Genomic DNA, 21,284 nt, shown 5'->3' with positions numbered 1-21,284 from the left:
TTAGTATAAGGAAATTGATAAATGAATATAAATAAATTAGTTAGGCATAACCATGATGTTTTCTATGATGCTATGATTCATATGATCTGTTGGTGCTATTAGTTAGGCTTAGAAGTAATTGGTTATAGACAGCTAGTTAATTATTGCTTTATAATTCAACTAGATGGCTGCATGTATAGTTTCTGTTGTGGTGATAAATTCATGATGATAATTATCTTTTCTGTGAAATTTGTTAATAACAAAGTTATAGATAACTTACTTATATACCTTGTGTTAAATTTTCATAGTAATAGGCCTTATGGTTTGAGAATTTTAGCTGTTAGAAGTCTGCTGTTAGAAATACTTATTATCTTGGACAGATCTGAAAGACAGAATTATTTGGACCTAGATAACTACTGAATCACCTTAAGATGATTAAAATAAATTTGTAGGAAATTTTATAAGCTTTCTAGAAAGTCTACAACCATATTATTTAGATGTGTATAACTCCAGTTATGGTCAAAACAAGTGGTTGTTGTCTTGTAGTCCAAAAAATTACTTAGATGAGAATTTGTTTAATTACTAGAGAAGAGATATACACCTATTCAATAACAGAAAATTTATCTTGTTATCATCTTAATGCAATTCTATTGAAAACACTTATGAGGATGCATTTCATCACACCATATCATATCATGCATGTCAATATATATACATTCGTGATATCTTATTCGCGCTCATGCATATAGGATCGTCCGAGAGGATCATTCTATTAAAATTCAATGAAGAAGTAGAGGAACATGAGGAGGCACCTCAGCCTGTAGCTCTAGAAAGCAAGGAGCAAGCTCTTGAGGACCTACCCGAGTGCCCAGATCATCGGCTAACTTCTTTTCTCAAAGGCAAGTCCCAGAGCATTTTAAACCTCTCATGTTTTACAAAATATCACTTGAATCCTTTTATGTTTGATGCATTAGGTTATAAGAGTTGAATTGGAAACACTCGATGCATAGAACTATCTTAGTCCAGATAAATATACCTTTAACCCTGTGTAGGTTCAGGATCCGAATATATGCTTAGCCATACTTAGACCGATAGAAGTCAGGGTGATTTCTGTCACCTGCGAGATATAGGTGGATACCGGAGCACTGTTGTCTATATTTGCCTATCGTAGGAAAAGAACCATGGGGTAATGTAACTAGAGGTCGAACGAAGTCTATGCGTAGGTTGGCTCATGTGATTCCGTCTATGCCGATTAAGTACCGTACCGTTGTTGGAACTTCTGTTGAGATTGAAAGCATGTCTCTCACTTAGCTGGCCGGATAACTCGTTCCGATCCGCGAAGCTGAGTAGCTCAACTCAGGACCGGTACAGTCTATCATGGACTACTTGTAAGAACTGCTTCTGTCCTGCCGTGGACGAGGAGTAGGGCCATGGGCAAGGCGTCTCTCATTAATTCCCTCTATCATGCTTTTGTGGTTTGATCATGGACTAGGCACTGTATTGGAACAATGATGTGAGGTGTTGGTTTTCAACCTTAATTGCTTCCGCGACTATTTTATTTGAACATGGTTTGTAATAACTCTTAATCATACTCTGATGTATGACATTATATTTGTGAACTGATATAACATGTGACATGTATGTTGAATCATATACGACCTTGGTTGTATATTGACGGTTAATCGAGACCATTCGTGGTACTCGACGAGCTACAGAGTTTATATAGGCTCAAATATAATAATGTGATCGCTTGTAGACTACTATTATATTTGTGCTATTATAAATTAGACGGTTCCGCTACCTAACCCCGCTACCTAACCCATGTGCTATGCTACTCTCTTTCGGTCTCTTACGCCGTTACGCGAGCACACACACAAATATATAATCAGCTTAATTAAGCTTGACAAGACAAGAAGAGATCTCTAGGATAAGACCAAATGGAAGATTTGGCGAAGAGTAGCTGGTGGCATAGTGGAGCCCTAGTGTCTTTCCCATGAATAAAGGATGTTGTCCACGAGCACAATGCATGCAACACAATCTACTCGTGCAAACCCAAGAGATTGGGGCCTCAAAGGCTGTGACATTTTGGATTTATTTATACTTGCCTTTTTCTTAGAGGATCACATGCAACAACAATTAGTTGCTAAAAAATAATTATGGTCTTTTTTAATCCTCGGTTAATAACTCAGTTGATGTCTTACCTATCATCAAGCTAACAATTTGATATTAGTTGATTTTTTCCGAACTAGTTAGTTGAGTTGATCCACTCGGGTGCATAAATATAAATAACAGAAGTGAAGCTACAGCATGCCATAGAGGTCCGTCGACCCTGATTAATATTTAAAATTTCAATAAAAACTTATTGTATTCCAATAAAAACTTGTTGTATGTAGTGCTAATAGATTCTAATGACTCAAAATCCATTTTCAGAGAAGACCTCGATGACCATGTGGCCAATATTCGCCCCTGATAAATAAGGAGGGCTTAAATCATTATCTTCCACCTCTAGTCACTCATTTGAAGTTTTTTCAAGCTTTCATAGATGCAAATTTGTTAGCCCACCCCACACAGTGCTAGATCAGCCCCTGGTACGGTACATGTGACCATACTTGTCTTTGGCGGGCAGGTGAGCTCTTTGCAAGCGGGCGGGATCGAGGGTGGAGCCTTGGGTGGGAAATGGCGTGGGTTAGGGTCAGGGCGGCTGCGGACTAGGCGACCATATGAAGAAGAATGTGACAGAGGATAGCACGTGGATTTCACTTAAACGGATCTCTAACAAATCATAAACTTCACTGTATCCTCTTAGTTCTCGTCACTGTAACCAAATACAAAACTGATTTCTTTCAACCAAATACCGGATGTGATCATCCGAGTGTAAAAACACAACAAAGAGTGTTCGGTTGGTATTATTCTGGCACTGTTTACGTTAAAATTTACTGTTTATATTGAAATGTCGTGAGAGAAAAATACTACTCCGACTAAAAAATAAACCAGTCAGCCAAATATTCAGCCGAATACTCCGGTGATATTCGGCTGGCCGGTCATATTCGGCTGGCTGCGCTTCATCTGGAAGTTAAGGCGTGGGTCATCACGTGGAGAACACAGAACAGCAACTCGCGGAATCCTTTCTTGGACAACGAGCTCCATCTACTCTGCATTTCCTGCTAGCCCTTGTTTAGTTGTTCAAAGTTGGGGCCGGCAGAAATCCTGTAATGCACTGTAATACACCGTAGTATTTCGTTTGTATTTGGTAATAATTGTTCAATCGTTGACTAATTAGGCTCAAAACGTTCGTCTCACAAAGTACAACCAAACTGTGCAATTAATTTTTGATTTCGTCAACATTTAGTACTCAATGCATGTACCGCAAGTTTCATGTGACGATGAATCTTCTTTTTGCATAGTGCCAAAGTTTAGATTTTGGGCCATGTTTAGTTGCACCAAAATCCAAACTTTGACACTATATAAAAAGAATCAAACTTGCGGTACATGCATGCAGTACTAAATGTTGACAAAATAAAAAACTAACTGCACAGTTTGGTTGTACTTTGCGAGATAAATGTTCTGAGCCTAATTAGTCAACGATTGAACAATTATTATCAAATACAAACGAATTGCTACAGTGCACTACAGTAGTATACAGTGCTTAGGCGGCGCCGAATCCAGGGAACTAAACACACCCCTAGGGCCAGTTTGATTGGCGAAAAATTTGGCAAAACGCTACTGTAGCATTTTTGTTGTTATTTGGCAATTAGTGTCCAATCATAGTCTAATTAGGCTTAAAAGATTCGTCTCGTGGATTTCGTCTAAACTGTGTAATTAGTTTTATTTTTTATTTATATTTAATGCTTTATGCATGCGTCCAAAGATTTAATGTGACGAAAAATCTTGAAAATTTTGACATTTTAGGAGAGAACTAAACAGGGCCCTAGTTGATGTTATCTCGGGCCGGCAGCAGGCAGATCGTTCGAGGTGACAAGAAGCTTGTACCTGGTGTAGCTGCTGCATGCGTACAGAGACAGAGCCGGCGCGTCAAAACACAACAACGGTCAGCGGCTCGGCTCTGGCGATTGGTTAGCCTGCCTGTTGCCGCCCTACGCTACGGCCAGTAGTGTGCAGCAGTAGCATAGTATAGCTTGGAACAGTGGAACGTTCTACAAACTACGATGGAGTATATACGTAGACGGTTTGACGACATATACGATAATGCTGTTCGATTATGCTGAATTTGGTTTATGCTTAAATGTTGTAAGAGAAAAACGCTATTTTATAGTTGAAAAATAGTGCTGAATAAGTTTAAACGAAGAGAGCGTCCATTGGCTTCAGGGTTAATCCTACGTTGGAAAGTTACTCCACGAGGTTAACGATGTGTCAACTTCCAAGCGAGCGCCATCCGGACGGATGTGAGCTGTGGCCTACCGTACCGAGAAGCCGACACTTGCCTAGTCCCGAAAAACGCTGCTTTCGGCCACTTTGCTGAGGCCTCGTTCACTTTGCAAAATTTTTTTTTAACGTGATGAATAGTACCATTTTCGTCTTATTTGATAAATATTGTCCAATCGTGGGTCAACTAGGCTCAAAAGATTCATCTCGTGATTTCCAACTAAACTGTGTAATTAGTTTTTTTTTTACCTACATTTAATACTCCATGCAAGCGGCTAAAAATTGATGTAATGGAGAGAGAGTGAAAAAACTTGGAATTTGAATGGCATCTAAACAAGGCATCAAAAAGCTTGTAAAATGGGATGGGCGCACAGCTCGACAGCTCGTCTTGGAGGTGATGCACTTGCGTACAGTACGTACTCTGACTTTTGACACTTGCCACTAATTAACCTCGGGTTAATTAAGACGACAAATCGCACTTGCCTAGCACCGAGCTATAGTTGTCTCTATCAAGTCAAATCTATATTTCAAATTATATTACTCGGGTTAAGTAGCATGGTATACTCTTGGAAGGGTAGCATGATACACGTACACCGCTACGTCAGTACCTGTATATATAGGTATAGTACTAGACACAGTGCATGCATGTATTTCTCATGCGCAATTTATTAGGCCGGTGACGATGATCGAGTTACAAACACAATCAGAAAGTTCTACTACCTAGTACCTAGCTAGATCCATCGGCAGAACCTGACCGATCATGAGAATGGCGGAGGAGCACGTCGGCCGCCGTGCCTCCATGCCGGTCACACGACGAGCTAGTCAACAGACAACGAGTGTGAAATGGATGGAGACCCACGAACAACACGCAAGTACAGATGCTCACCCTACCCATTACCCATGCGTGCTTGCATGCCTGTATCACACACAATTCTCAACCACAGGAGTGTATATAATGAAATGCACAACATCGTCTATTATATATTGGTCATGGACTTAACAATGGTGTAAGCATGCATGCCATCGAGCAACCGCCCCCGTTGCATCAAGTACAAAATTGGTAGCCACCGGCTATACATACCCTCGCGGACGATCGACCCGGCCTGCACCGGGGGACCCACCCACGAGGCGAAGCCTGTGCCTACCTGGGCTTGCAACAGCAGGGCCTGGTTGCTACCAGCAGCATGCAAGCTAGCTTTGCTTGCTTCTCCTCCCTGCCTCCTCCTCTCAAGTCTCGTCAAAACACTGCAGCAGCGAGATGCATGGCCCTAGCTAGAAAAGGCCATCCATCCCTCTCAGGGCTCACTCAGCTGCAACCAACCAACCAACCAGCCTGCGCTGCCACCTCTCTCTCTCACTCATTCTCTTCTCTACATAGGATTACACTAAGTACTTCTGCTAATGACACTGCTACCTAAGGGTAATAGTAGTAATTAACAACATAATTAACAGGACACACATATATATATAGCGGCAACGTCGGCGACGTAACGGGGTCTGTACGAGCGCATGCATGGCAGTTACGCGAGCGGCGCCCTATGGGGCGCGCCCTTCCGCCTGTTGCCGAGCGAGAGGACGATCTGAGGGAAGAACCCTCCGCCGCCGCCGCCGCTCTTCTTCTTCCTCGTCGGGACGACGTCGTCGCCACGCCGCGCGTGCCTGGCCGCGGAGCCGCCGCTGCCCCCGCCGTGCTGCATGGGGTCCTCGAGGATGGAGTTGGGCGTGACCTGGCCGCCGTACTGCCCCGCGGGGTCGTCGTCGAAGCGGAGGTTCTCGAAGCGCGGGAAGCCGCAGCCCACCAGGCCCGGCGTCCCGCCGCCCGGCACGTACAGGATGTTGGACAGGTCCCCGCCGCCCTGCATCATCACATGGTCCACCTGCATGCGCGCGTGCGTGCACCCATTATTACTTCTTGGTTTCAAGTAAACAGGCCACGGAAACGGGGCCGTTAGGCCGTACCCGTATCTAAGCATGCATGTGCGACCGTGTGACTGCATGCAAACGTGGTGCGACCTGCGAGTGAAGCGACGGCAGGCACGCTGTCGCAGGCATGTGCATGTAGAAGAATTTTTTGGTAGCATGTATGGGTGGTGGTGGTATATACAGTAGTAGATAGTACCGTAGTACCTTGCAGGAGAGGCAGCAGAAGTGGAAAGGCTCCTGGAGGATCCGGTCACAGGTCAAGCAGACGTTGCCAGAGCCCTTGAAGGGCCTGGACTGCGGCCGCGGCTTGAGGAAGATCACCTTGGCACTGTTGATCGTGTAGGGCTGCATGCATGCATGAGAGAACACCATAATCGATCAGGATTCAACAATTCGGAGCACGCACGCAGCAGAAGCAGCACTGGTACGTGATCTATCCATGGATGCATCACCTGGACGAAGGAGCAGTCGATGAGCCTCTCGAGGTCGTCAAGGCGCACCACGTCATTGTACACGTACCTCCGCACCTGCCCAAGCAAGTCGAGCACACACGTACGTTATACTAGGAACATCGCTATACAATACGGTACAACCCGTCGACTCGTACACATACAACACGTAGGCATGCATTCAGGGGCTGTGTGGGTGTGAACGTGGTGAGCTGCGCAACGTACTAGTAGTTTTAAACGCAGTGCGTGCCGGCGTGGTGGTAATAATTTCCACCAGCGGGACGGGGGGAACAGGCCTGGCGTCTGACGAGCTAGCTAGGCTAGTCACCGGTAATAATTGCGACGCTTTGACCGGCGGCTCGTCGCCATCCTTATCGCGGGAGACCAAGGGCGCTAGCTTCTGTCCACTGTGTGTGCCTGCCGGCGCAACGACCGAAACGGCCCTGTCCCCGGGCAAAATCCAGACGACGCCTCGAGGGCACAACGGTCAAGAAAGCTACTCCCGGCTGGATTATTTTAACCCCGCGGTAAAAATAAACACACAAGGAACCGAACGAACGAAAGGTTGTGACTTGTGGGAGGGTGGGAAGCGAGTGAACGCCGGCCGGCCACCACCGGCTCGCATGGTTGGTCACTCAGAGACACACAGAGAGAGAAAGAGCAGCAGGCACCAGGCAGGCGGCCACGACGACGACCTAACTGTGGCCTGAATGGATGAACAGTGTCGCACCATCAAGGCCCGGGCTTGGACGGTAGCAGAGCAAAGCATGCAGGCGGTCATACTATTCGGAGGCGGCAACAGTATTGAGAGCGCGGCTTTTGTTTTTGTGGGCGTGTCGTCGTCGTTTTGTTTTTACCGTGGGTGCATGCAATGCACCTGCTGGTAAAACTATCTCCAGTGGGTGGCCTGGCTGCAGTAACAACCACCAGCCAGCCAGGCACACCGACAGCGCTAGCTAGCCGGTAGGACGGAGCAGCAGCAGCAGCACTGCGTTACGTGGTTACCCCGCCGGGCAGCGGCGAGCGGCCATGCAGGACCATCCATTTACCAGCCAACCAGCGGCGTCGTCTCGTCTGATCGTCTCCGCAGGAAGTGAAGAGGGTGAGTGAGTGATGAATGAGTGGTGACCGGCGAAGGAAGGCGCTTGCTTTGCTATACATGGCAACACACATCCGGATAACCCTGCCCATCTGTGCCAGTGACGCTCGCATGCAATTCGGCTGGGAATGAATTATATTCAGCTGACCTGACCAACAAGGCTACGCAGATTGCAGACAAGGTACTATACGTACGTGCGTACCGGTAGCAAGCAACTCGATCAACAGTGGGATCACTATTAGCACCGTTAAAAAGGCCACCGGCTCGCCGTGCAAAGATCAGAGCGGCGGCCGGCCGATCGGAGGGGCGTGGAAAGGTCAAGGCGCGCAGGGTGAGAAGAAGGGAGTGTGGGGAGCAGCAGCCTTTGCAGGCGAGCCAACAAAAGGGGAGGAGAGCGTGCACTCCAGGAGGAGGAGGCCGGCCGCCAGGTCCCAGACCACCACCCAGGGCCGCATGCATCATGCCTCATGCACCCAGCGCCGGACCGGCCGGGCGGATGGGGAATTCAACTAGCAGCAGGCCCCAGGCAGGCTCGCTGCTCGCTCGTCGTGAGACTATGCTTGTTCGGGGCGTAAGGCCAAGCCCGATCAGGCCTCGCCGCTTTTCGTTTTACCCTCCAGTACCGTGCCCGTCTCCCAATCGAGCTCGGGGCTTTTACTCCTCCTGCGTCCTGCCACTGCCACCATCCAAGAGAGGAAAGGAGAGGCGATCCTAAATTGCATGCAGTGAATTGGCAGCGAATTTCCCTGGTAGGCTGGTACGGCGGTGATTAGTAACGACGGGATTCGTAAATTTGAGTGGGAGTGATGATGATGATGATCATCAACCAGAGGCGCCGGCCGGTAGTATCTGGCTAAGCGAGAGAGTAATTGGGGCACAGAAAACGACAAGAGGAAGTGTGATGCCGAGCAGCACGCACGCACGGGGTCCTAAGACTCTAAGAGCGAGCGGCCGGCGGGGCGTTAATTGCATTGCCCCGCCTTGGGACTGCGCTAACTCTTGCCCCTCGCGCCGCAATTAAGCCCAACCGAGGCCAACCATGCCGTAATTACGCGGCCAAAGCCTACCTAGCTTCTAGTACTGCTACACCACTGTAGGAGTGGAAATTGCTACTGGCTCCTAGTACAGGGAGAGGAAGGGAGGAGATGATCCCCTTTGAGAAGCAGCTAGCGACAGCCACCCAGCCTAGTGGAGTTATTAGTATAGGCAGTAGCAGCGGTCAGACGGCCGAAAAGGCTGATCCCGGCTGTTGAGCAAGTACAAAGCGTCGGTGACCCACGGAAAAACGGAACGCACGCACTGAATTGAGCAAAGCACGAACTGTGGAGTACCGAGTACGCCGGTTAGACTCAAGCATATCATGCATCGAGAGACGAATTAACAGCAAATTACGTGGTCGCTGAAGAACAGGCGCACGGAACGGAGCCGCCGCCGTGTTCTTTGGAGAAGAGAAAGAATTCCCTAGGCAGGCAGGCAGGCATCTCCCTCCCACCGTGTGTGTGATGTGTGGTGTGCAGCAAGCAACGGGCAGCTGAGCTAACAAACAGTGTAGTACTTGTACCTGGATGAGGAGGTGGTGGCGGTGCGCGGGGGCGCAGTGCGGGCAGATGCTGGCGCAGCAGCCCAGGCAGAAGATGTTCTTCTCGTTCTTCTTCCGGTTCTCGTGCGCCGCGCACCCCACGAAGAAGCTCTCCTCCACCAGCCCGCCAACCCACCCGGGCCTCATCCCCATCTCTCTCTCTCTCTCGTCTCGTCTCGTCTCGTCTCGACAATTCCCTCGCTCCTCCTCCCCCGGCCCCCCGGCGGCGGCCCTCTCGCAGGTGTTATTCCTCCCGGTGAGCTCTCCCTCTCCGGCTCTGGCTCTCCGTACGGAGCAGTGTGTAAGCACCGCGGCGAGTCGTTCTGGAGAGATTATTGGCTAGATGGAATGTTAAAGGAGGAGGAGGCGTACTCCGTTCCGCAGCGCGCGGCTATATATAGAGGCGAGGCGCGGTGAGGGGGAGGAGTAGTGAGCGTGCTGAGCCGCAGCAGCTACTGATAGGTGATAGCGATAGAGTAGAGGGCATGGAGCCAAGCAAGAGGCTGAGCGGCGCGCGGCGTAGGAGAACGTGGCACGGGACGGGACGGGAGCTGAGGGGGGCAGCTGTTCGGGTTGGGATGGGTGGTCAAAGCTAGCGAACGAGAAGGAAGGGGCGCTTGGGGGCCGTCGCGTCGCCGGTCCGAGGCCGGCCCCCATCGTTTCCGCGCCGCTGGAGGGGCCGCGATCTCCTTTTCGTACGTTCGTGACCAGGGGCAGCGCCCTGTGCGAATTGCTCCGCAGGTTCACCGGCCTTGCTCGGAGGGAAAGACCAACAGCGGGATCGGATCACTTGCCACGTCGAGCGCCGCAACTCTTGCCACGGAGAAGCACTCGTACGGTTCCTTCCGGATCAACAGGTGCTGCAGGAGTCGGGCAACCGTTCCTTGGCACATGGCCGCTGCAGCGCTGCCATAGAGCAGCCTTAAGATTTTCTTTATATCCTTTCATATGGATAAAGGTAGGGATTTTGGTAACAAATTTGTTCACCAATTCATTTTTAAATATATACTATTATTTACTTCTAATTTCTTCCTAATAACTAAAATAGAGAGTTGGACCCGAAAGCTTCGGGTCCGAATAGCCGGACCCGAACGACTCGACGACAGAGGAGCCGCGCTGAGCGTAGGAACCATCGCGGGGACCACGGGAACCATATGCAGACGGGCGGGAGCCGAGCGCGGGATTTTCTTTTTCTTTCTTTTCTTTTTTTCTTTCCTTTTTTCCTTTTCTTGCTTCATTTTTTATTTATATTTATTTATTGTTTTTGCCAGCCTCTAGGTACGTTAGATTCTTTTTTATCTTTCTTTTTTTCTTATTCTTCTCATTTCTTTTCTTTTTTCTTCTTTTCTTTTTTCTTCTTCTCATTTCTTCTTCTTTTCTTCTCTTTTTCTTTTTATTCCTTTTCTTTTTCCTTTTTCCTTTTGCGTGCTTCATTTTTTATTTATATATTTTTGTTTTATGTGAATTTTTATTATTCTTTTACTTTTTATTTTTTTATGTTTCTTTTATTTTTATTTTTTATTTTTCCTTTCTTTTTCTTTCTCTGCATCATTCATTTTTATTTTTATTTTGTTTTATGTGTTTATTATTTTTCCCTTTTTTAAAATTTTTTACCTTTCTTTTATTTCTTGTTTTCTTTTCTTTTCTTGTTTTTTATGTTCTCATAGTATACATGTGATGTTCTATGTTTTTTATGTTCACGTGTTGCACATGTGATGTTCTGTGAGGTTTGATTTTTATGTTCAAGTGGTACGCATGTAATGTTCTATGATGTATTTTGCGATGCTCGTGTAATATACATGTGATGTTCTCGTAGTATACATGTGATGTTATATGATATTTTTTTATTTTCGCACCATGTACATATGATGTTTTATGATGTATTTAGTGGTGTTCACGTAATATATATGTGATGTTGTATAACGTATTAAGTGATGTTCTATGGTGTATTTAGTGATGTTCACTTACTATACATGTGATATTATATAGTCTATTTTAGAATATTTTTTAAAACTATCCGTGTGATATTCTTTTTAATGTTTTTCTCCATAACATGTTTTTATTTTTTCATTTATTTATTTCTTTTTTGTTTTTACTATACTTAAATATTTTTATGTTTTGTGATGTATTTTTTATGTTTACATAGTATACATTTAATGTTCTTGATGTTTTTTATGTTCACACAGTATAGATATGATGTTCTATGATATATTTAGTGATGTTTACGTAATATATATACGATGTTCTATAATGTATTAAGTGATGTTCTATGATGTATTTAGTGACGTTCACTTAGTATACATGTGATATTCTAGTCTATTTTAGAATATTTTTAAAAAGTATCCATGTGATATTATTTTTAAATTTTTACATAGTATACATGTGATATTTACATAGTATACATATGATATTATTTAGTGACGTTCACTTAGTATACATGTGATGTTCTATGTTTTTTTATGTTCACGTGTTGCACATGTGATGTTCTGTGAGGTTTGATTTTTATGTTCAAGTGGTACGCATGTAATGTTCTATGATGTATTTTGCGATGTTCAAGTAATATACATGTGATGTTCTCGTAGTATACATGTGATGTTATATGATATTTTTTTTTATTTTCGCACCATGTACATATGATGTTTTATGATGTATTTAGTGATGTTGTATAACGTATTAAGTGATGTTCTATGGTGTATTTAGTGATGTTCACTTACTATACATGTGATATTATATAGTCTATTTTAGAATATTTTTGAAAACCCGTGTGATATTCTTTTTAATGTTTTCTCCATAACATGTTTTTATTTTTTCATTTATTTATTTCTTTTTTGTTTTTACTATACTTAAATATTTTTATGTTTTGTGATGTATTTTTTATGTTTACATAGTATACATTTAATGTTCTTGATGTTTTTTATGTTCACACAGTATAGATATGATGTTCTATGGTATATTTAGTGATGTTCACGTAATATATATACGATGTTCTATAATGTATTAAGTGATGTTCTATGATGTATTTAGTGACGTTCACTTAGTATACATGTGATATTCTAGTCTATTTTAGAATATTTTTTAAAAAGTATCCATGTGATATTATTTTTAAATTTTTACTCTATTACATGTGTTTATTTTTTCATTTATTTATTTATTTTTGTTTTTACTGTGCTTAATTATTTTTATATTTTGTGATGTATTTTTATGTTTACATAGTATACATGTGATGTTCTGTGATGTATTTTATGATGTTTTATGATGTATTTTACGATATTTATATAGTATACATGTGATGTTATATGTTATTTTCTTGTGACGTGCACATAATATATATGCGATGTTCTAGATCTATTTTAGTGTTCTATTATTATTTTTTAGTATTCATATAGTACTCATGAAGATAGTGTGTGATATATTTTTCTGATTTAAAATGGTTTAATAACAAAAACATTTCATATATATACCACAAAAATTAATTTGTTGTAGTGGTAGAGGAATGACATCCTGGGTTCAAACCCTTGCACCCTCACTAGTTTTTACTTATTTTTGTTGTTTGTTATTTTCTCACGTGGAGAAAGAAGCGCGTACCGTAGAAAAAAGTTACGAGCGCGGAGCGCGCGCCTTAGACATCTACGAGAGCGGGCGGGTCCGCGGGAAAGTGAGCACGGGTGGGAAACATCGGCGCGGGATTACGGTCCGAGCAGTCGGACCGTAACACCCCGAGTCGGACTAGCTCTCCAAAATACGTATAGGATATAAAAGAGTTATCAGAAAGGTAGAAAGATATGTAAAAGGTATTTTTTACTCATATGGCTCTCTCTTCTGCGACGATAGGTCTGTTTGATAGTTTCGGCTCCGCTTTAGATAAAACCGTCCTGTCTCTAGTTTTTCCGGTGAAACAACTTTCTTTGGTTCTGGACATCTTCTCTAGAACAACGTTAGGTAACATAATTTTTTATGGTAGATAAAAAGGGTGAATGTCCATACTATCCTTATATTTTATCCTTCTTTTTTTCCTCATTTTTCCATTATTTTGTCACCTCGCCCATTTATCCTTTCTTCCTCTTCTCACTTTCCGCTCGCTCCTCCCCACCCGCACCGTCTCCCTTGCCTCTGCCTTGACACCGCCCACGGCACTCCCTTCTATTCATGTTTCCCCTCCTTTTGCCTTCCTCCGTCAATGGCGGGGCCAGTGAGCATTACCTTCTAGTTCCGCCAGAGAGGAGGGGAACGCTCGCGTGCACGTAGTTGTGTAGTACCAAGCCGAGCAAAGCTATACTTTTTTAGCTCTCTTCCTTTTTCAGCTGCTCTTAGCGCAAACTCCAGGCAAAGTTGTTCCTCCTATTTCCTTTTGGTTTCTGGAATCGTGAAGGTGGAGTGGAGGGAAGAACAAGACCAAACGAGGGCCTAATTTCCTTGTGCCGGCCTGTCTCGGCATGCCTTTTGGCCTTTGGTTTATTATACACCTTCGGTCTCTTTTAAGTGTCATTCTCGTATACTCCATCTGTCCAGAAAAGAATACAACTACATGTTGCGTGCCAGCAAAAGTGGTTCACGTTTAACTAAATTTCTAATGAATATTATTCATATTTACAGCTCCAAAATAATTTAGTATGAAAATACATTTCATAATTAATCTAATGCTATTTATTTGATATCCTAAGTATTGATACTTTTTCATCTATAATTGATCGAACTTAGGATATTAAATCATGATACTGGCTATAATTGCATTCTTTCCTGGACGGAGGGAGTACTAAGGAGTTGAACGAACCCAAATTTGATGAAATATTTATAAGAGATTACTAATATTTATATAGAGAGTAATAAGTATTATTAGATTAACCATCAAATATATTTTTATAATACATTTATTTAGAGATACGAATGTTACCGATACGTTATATAAATCCAGTCTAAACTAACACGAAAATCTAGATGGCAATTAAAAAAGAACGGAGGAAGTCCAAGGCGAAGCTACAGCTTGCCGTCGGGATCCACCGACCCCGGTAACTTCTGAAATTCTAATGGAACATTACCGTATACAGTGCTAACTGTAGTTCCTAATAGCCACATCATTTTTAGAGATGCTAACGATGGTTATCTAACTTAGATTCGCCCCGGCAAGCTTCATGCACTCACTAGCCTCCTACTTCTTTCATTGTGGCCCCGTTCGGTTTACTCCATATTCGGTTTGTTTTTTCAACCGGAACAGTATTTTTCTCTCACAGTAATTCAGTCAGAACAGTATTTTTCAGCCAGTTTCAGCCAAGATTCAGTAGTAAGCATGTACGAACTTGCTCACTCTCCCAAATTTTACAGAGTGTGCGCCACTTGGTTGTTCCTCCTCCTCGATCCATGGAAAGTAGTGGAGACTTTGCTCCGTACCAGATATGCATACCAAAAAAAATTCTATAGGAGAATGACTCTTCATCCCCGTACCTGGGGGTGGTGAGAAAAACAAAAATTCCCGTTCCACTCCGGCAGAAGCTCGCTGGAGGAGATTTGGAGGATGATGAGTTACTCCAGCAATTTTCCTTTTCTAAAAAATATTTCCATGACTTTTTTACATTTGGAAAGTAAGTAAATTATACCACAACTTATATTCAGAACTTTGTCAAGATAACATTTTGCAGAGCATTACTTATTAACACAACTTTTTATCATATATTTTTTATACAATTTTTATGCAGTTTCACAAAAAGCTTAGCATGAAACTTTTTTCTATATTATTTTATGATAATAAATTTTCAACATAAATTTTGTGGCACAATTTTTTATAATAATTTTATGAACACAACTTATACATACGAAAGTTATCATGATAATTTGTCTATGAAATTGCATAAAAATTGTATCAAAAAATTTATAATAAAAACATATGATAATAAATTTGTTCTACAAAATGTTATAAATAGAAGTTTTGTATATAATTTTGTAGCTTTCTAAGAAATTATATTGATAAGTTTGTTCCGCAAAATATTATATATAAAAGTTATGCGTATAACATTGTCACGTAGTAAGCCATATGTATAAGTTATGCGTGTAACTTTGTCACTTTGAAGTTACGTGTATAAGTTATATGTTAAAGTTTATTCCGCAAGTTATACGTTGAAGTTATGCGTATAATTTTGTAACATTCTAAAAAAAGAAAAGTTGTGGGACGGGTCTGATCGATCGCCCGATTCAAATCAGGTGAACGTTCGCCGTTTAGTGGCCGAAAAAACTCTGCCAAACCTGATCATAATTTTGCTCGTTTAAATACCCATGGAAGAATTGGCCCTAGTCCCCGCCCTATCCTTTAAACAAGGGAATTTCTTAGAAAAATCGATAGTAAAGATCCCATTTACATTCCTAGGGTTTAGCCTTCAAAAAAAACCGTTGCATGATGAGGTGATCAATGCTATTTTTTTCTCGATCACACAAAAGGTTTGCACGTCTTTGTATTAGGATAGAGAAAATATTCGTTACAACACGCCTTAGAGGCGTCCTATGGGGGTCAATAAATTTTACATGGACGCTCAGACCTTCTAGTGTACTGAAAGCTTTGCTATTACATTGGTCATTGATCAACTTGTATTGCAGCGCCTGCTAGGAGGCCTATGACCGGGTAACCGAGCGGCGGTGCCGCCGCTTGCGTTCACCCACGTCGCCTATGACCGGGTAACCCGACCGTTGCGTCTCCCGGGGTGGCTGCCCCGACCAGCGCTGGGTCAGGGAGCACCCCGTCATCCATGATGCCGTGCTGCTCACTTAGCGGCGGCGTGACCTGTGGTAGCCCAGCCGCTGCCGGAGGAGGTGAGCACTCAGGCGGTGGTGCTCCTGCAGTGGGGCTTTAATCTTGGGGTTTTCGAAAGGAAAAGCCGTATATAAGCTTGCTCTGTGAAAATGAATTAAGCTTTCCTGTTTTAATCCATGCCTTCCTTTAAGCTCGTTCATATGGGGCGATGTCTCTATGCTACGGACCCTAAAGGTGAAACCTCTGCGTGTGTTGTTCTCGTGTTAGCCCTGGTAGCGGCGTTTGTAGAGAACCCTTTGTGCGCAGAGAAGTGTTCGCTTCGGGTGGAACTGCCTGGGGAGACGATAGAGCATGAGTCCTGTGTGTGCGTGGCTGGGGATAGCGAGGGAGGACGGGTTAGCCTGATTCTGAAGCTAGCTGTGATGCATACGGTGAGTACCGAGTAGGACTGTCACAAGCATAGTCGCACGACCGGCTGAAACATTGGTCTCGCCAGCCTGCAAAAGATCCTGTGAAATATTAATCAGCATATTCACTAATCGCACGCATCCTGCATCCATAAAGCAATACAAAGTGCTCCAAATAGTTACGCGCATAGTGCTCGAATAGTGAAGAAGTTGAGTGCCTGAGCCACTCCTGGGTGAGTGCTTGTGCACTGTTCATATTTCGAATTTAAATAGTAGCGAGTATTTTAAATAGTGCCACGAATTTAAACAGTGAACACTGAATTTGAATAGTGCTGTGATTAGTAAAGATTTTAAAATTTAAATCCTTTCGAGTTCTCAGTGTACCCGTCCCAACAGTGGTATATATATATATATATATATATATATATATATATATATATATATATATATATATATATATATATATATATATATATATATATATATATGTGTGTGTGTAAATTAGCATTGATCATTCCCTAAAAAAAAACCCTCCTAACGACATGCAAGCTTCGGCCAACTCGCCGTGTGTGTGTGTGTCTCTCTCTCTCTCTCTCTCTCTCTCTATATATATATATATATATATATATATATATATATATATATATATATAGAGAGAGAGAGAGAGAGAGAGAGAGAGAGAGAGAGAGAGAGAGAGAGAGAGAGAGAGAGAGAGAGAGAGAGAGAGAGAGAGAGAGAGAGAGAGAGAGGGGTTCTGAACATCCTCATGCAAATTAGCATTGATCATTCCCTCAAAAAACCCTCCTAGTGACTTGCAAGCTTCGGCCAACTCGCCACGGACCGCAAGCGCATGCCGCGACGTCGGCGCTGAAATCCTATTGTTTACTCTGACGAGTACTTATGCTAGGAGGGTTTTCGTCCCAATGCAAACAATATCCTGATCTAAGTTAAGTACAGTACAGTTCACAGCCCACAAACAAAAGTAGTTGTGCGCCAAACTGCCAAAACCAGCTGCAACTTTACTATCCGATGATGGAGGCAAAGCATGCAACAATTTAAGCTCCTCGGTTCCCAAGTCGCGAAAGCCTGAAGAGATAGAGAGGCCCCAGGTGGACAAGATACATGCATGCATGCAACAATGAAATCACTCCGCTCATCGATCTTGCGTCCTGGTAGCACTCCAATAGATAGAGTACTACTGTACAAAACGGAGGCTGTACTTGGCTCCTACTGCACATGATTGTCCGTCCCCGGCCGGATCGGAGCATTTTTGCGACGGCCCTCCTCCTCCCCCATCACCTGAGACGGCCAGCCAGAACGACAAGGGTGCTGGATCCCAAACGGGCAAACGTACCCCTCCAATGATTTGGCCGTGCAACGTGTACGTGCTCGCGATCGAAGGCACCGTACCGCCACCCTCCCGGATCACCTAGCATGCAACGGCAGGGCCTGAATGATAGCTAGCCATCCGGCCGGTGAACGAACTCTCCATGATTCCATGCCAATCAATCGGCAGGCGATCGAATCGATACACCTGAAGGAAAAATCACACAAGCAATGAACGTACGCTCACGGCCGGCCTGATTACAATGGGTCGGTGGGTCGGCGAGCTCGATCGATCCATGAACCAACAAGGACACAAGCAGGTGGCCGGTTCGGATATGCATGGATTCTTCTGTGCAAGTGCTCTATATCAGGCCGTCGTAACACATGCATGCATGCTGCTTCTCGACATGGCCGTGGCTCCCCACCGGTGGCCAGATCGATCGAGATTAGCTGATTAGCCGCGGCGAGCGCGAGAGCGAGTACACGGACATTCATGGGACATGGGGACGGCGATGGCGACGGGCGATGGCGAATACTAAGGGTTGTTTGGATACAGGGACTAAAGTTCAGGAGATGTCACATGGAGTGTTCGGAAACTGATAAAAAAATAAATTACAGAATCCGCGAGACAAATTTATTAAGCCTAATTAATCCATCATTAGCACATGTTAATGTAGCACCACGTTGTCAAATAATGAACTAATTAGGCTTAAAAAATTCGTCTCACAAATCAGTCCCAATCTGTACATTTAATTTCGTAAATAGTCTATATTTAATACCTATGTATGTGTCAAACATCTAAAATTAAGGAGGTGAAACCAAAACCCTGAGCTCAACGCGACGCGGGGCGGATGGCCGGCCGGCGTTATGGTGTCTTGTCACGACGCCCGCTTTTGGCACGCCCGCCGGCCAGCGCCCCCCCTACTGACGAGCGTTTTCGGCCGCGCATGTGCATGGCCTTCAGACACCCGCCCTACTGTACTACGACGCTTGCAGCGCCGCTGCTCTGCTGGTCAAAACAGAAACTTCCCTGCAAGTTCCTGCTCGCCGCTCCCAATTGTGTGGATAGCTGGGCCGGCCGGGGTCATCCGGTCATCAGGTCATGTGACTATGTGAGGCGATTCTTCACTGATTCACTGTCTCACTTTCCCACGCATGTGCATGACTGATTCAGATAGATTATATTCAGGTGCGCGTACGTGCAGCTCAGCTGGTTGGGATGTACCTACTGTGCTTACTGATGCATACCCCTACTTATATATAGCAGCACACCTGAACGAACAAAGAAAGGAGTACATTGATCTGTGCATGAAAGCAATTTGTTGGTGTCGAATTTCTTTAGCATTGATTTCGAGTGGCTCGGATGCAGAAACGAGTTGGGATCATATGCACAGTGCGTGCCATTGGGCATTGGCTCGTACGTTCACGTACCCTTGTCAAAATCCAGATCGCGAGGGGGTGATCACGATCACGCGCCATAGGCTGGCGAAAATTCAAGGAGGCCGAGCCCAAATGGCCAAAAATGAAGGGCCTGAACATGCGACATCGCACGCGCCGTACTCGCCGAGTCAATTCCTAGACCGTCAGTGTCCCATAGACTGGTGCCAATCACGCTGCATTTCGGCAGCTTTCATATATAATTGCCTGCCGCCCTGCCGGAATGCCTCACTATCGCCTGCGTTTACGTAGCATGCATCCTAGCTGCCTAGATCGTGAGTTCAGAACGCAGAATTTGTGGGCGTTAAAAAGTTAGAATGTTCACTGCATCCCTGTGTGTGTTTTCGTTTACTGTATGGTATAAAACCAAGAAAATTAGCCGGCATGTGCCTGTTGTCTGGCACAGTTGGTAGAATAGAGGCACATGGTTTTTGTGCGTCTGGTCTCATGCACAAATCTGCTGATGAACAGCGCGCTCATATCATTGACATGACACCAGCATCAGCTCAAAAGTACACCCATAACAGTGGCCTCACTGTGCTGGCTCCATTAGCCATTGTTGCACGGGCTTATAGTGACCAAACTTGAGTCGCCAAAGTGTGTTCACACGAGCACTGAAACGGAGATCAAGGGCTTCGGGTCTCACCAGATCAGAGACAGAAAAAAAGAGTACTCCGTGGAAGAAAGAGAGTGCGCGTCCTGACACCGTCACCGTTGCTGCCTCTCGCTTCAAGTTGAAGCCCAAATAGAAATCGGCGACGAAGTCCAGGCCCACGAGACAGGCCGGAAGAGCCCATGTTGCCGTGGTTGGGCCGGGGACGGGAGTGGAGGGATAACTCTGGACGGGTACCACGGCAGTGGACAGTACAGCAGACGAACGAACGAATCATGATTACCTTGGAGAGACAGGCCACACAGCCTACCGTGCACTCTGCCCGGCGATCGGTTACCGTCCACCGCATCCATCCATCAGCCCATCACGTCGCTCGGTGAACTGAAGCTTTCGGCACCTTGGGTTCCCTTTTGAGCTTTGACCGTCGCTGAACTGAACAGGAGAACAAGGTCTTCAACAGCTAGCTGTCGGCACTGCGAGGTGTTCATTTTCCCTGCACGAATCGACACCTGACACGCTACAATGCGAGTTCTTGACAGCAGTTGTGGATGAAAAGTGTCCATGAGTCATGCATGACCGGGCCGGATAGCAGACGCCAGAGGCCAGAGCTCGAGGAAGCGCGCGGAACAGCGCGGCGGGCCGCGTGACGCCGTCGCGAGCCAATGGGCAATGCCGCAGCCGTGATGTGAGTGCCCATGCGGCAACCGGCGGGGGCCCAGGACGTGACCTGAGCGGTGGCGACGCGGGCCGTCCCGCCGCGCAGCGCCTGCGCCTCCACGGCTCCACTTCCACTGCACTCCACCGCCGCCCACCCTGCAGGCCGTACGGTGGGCTCCGGCGCCCACTTCACCGACAGACTGTTGGTGGAGCCCTCGCCCCTAGGCCCAGCCCCCGGCCCGCGCGTCAGTGGAACAGGGGCGCCTCGTGCTCCGCGCAGGGACTGGAGTGGACTGGACTGGATCATCCAAGTGCCCATGACGCCACGCACCATGCTCAGGCCGCTCAGGCGAACGAAGCCAAGCCAGATGCCAGAAGCCACCAGCCCACCACCACGGCTGGCACTGGCAACGGCCGGCTTTTACTACCAATGAATGATGCGAGCGCTGCCTTGCCTTTGCCTCCTCTCCTCTCCTCTCCATCGCGCGTTGCCGGCTGCCTGCTGCCCGCTGCCGCTGCCACTTCGGCGGGAGACACGCTGCGGGCTGCCAATGCTCGGGGGACAGCCCGTCAGCCCGCGCGCCCCTGCTCCCCCTCCCTCCCCCCCCCCCCCCCCCCCCCCCCCCCCCCCCCCGCGCTAAGCTCGTCGTCGTCACTTCTCTTCTCTCTCTCTCGTGATCCAGTATGTACTCCAGT

At 45.6% G+C, this 21,284-nt stretch overlaps 1 protein-coding gene across 1 annotated transcript; it reads right to left on the bottom strand.

The window, feature by feature from the left end:
- Positions 1 to 5,569: 5,569 nt before the first annotated feature.
- LOC136529615 (protein RGF1 INDUCIBLE TRANSCRIPTION FACTOR 1-like) lies at positions 5,570 to 9,756 on the bottom strand. The gene is made up of 4 exons (XM_066522691.1): positions 9,395 to 9,756; positions 6,738 to 6,812; positions 6,490 to 6,630; positions 5,570 to 6,239 (listed from the first exon to the last, which is right to left on the bottom strand). The coding sequence occupies exons 1-4, from the start codon at positions 9,563 to 9,565 to the stop codon at positions 5,883 to 5,885; spliced, it is 744 nt and encodes a 247-aa protein (XP_066378788.1). The 5' UTR covers positions 9,566 to 9,756; the 3' UTR covers positions 5,570 to 5,882.
- Between the last annotated feature and the right edge of the window lie 11,528 nt (positions 9,757 to 21,284).

Source organism: Miscanthus floridulus, chromosome 19, assembly GCF_019320115.1.
Source record: "Miscanthus floridulus cultivar M001 chromosome 19, ASM1932011v1, whole genome shotgun sequence".
Lineage (NCBI taxonomy): Eukaryota > Viridiplantae > Streptophyta > Magnoliopsida > Poales > Poaceae > Miscanthus > Miscanthus floridulus.
The sequence above is the reverse complement of the archived record's forward strand: the minus strand, read 5'-3'. Positions and strand labels throughout refer to the sequence as shown.

Bases quoted from the DNA above. Each gene is read 5' to 3' on its own strand.
- LOC136529615 (XM_066522691.1), bottom strand. From the start codon at position 9,565: ATGGGGATGAGGCCCGGGTGGGTTGGCGGGCTGGTGGAGGAGAGCTTC. The intron at 6,631-6,737 runs GTGATGCATCCA...GCATGCATGCAG, and splicing joins TCGACTGCTCCTTCGTCCAG to CCCTACACGATCAACAGTGC. The intron at 6,240-6,489 runs GTACTACGGTAC...GCGCGCATGCAG, and splicing joins TCTGCTGCCTCTCCTGCAAG to GTGGACCATGTGATGATGCA.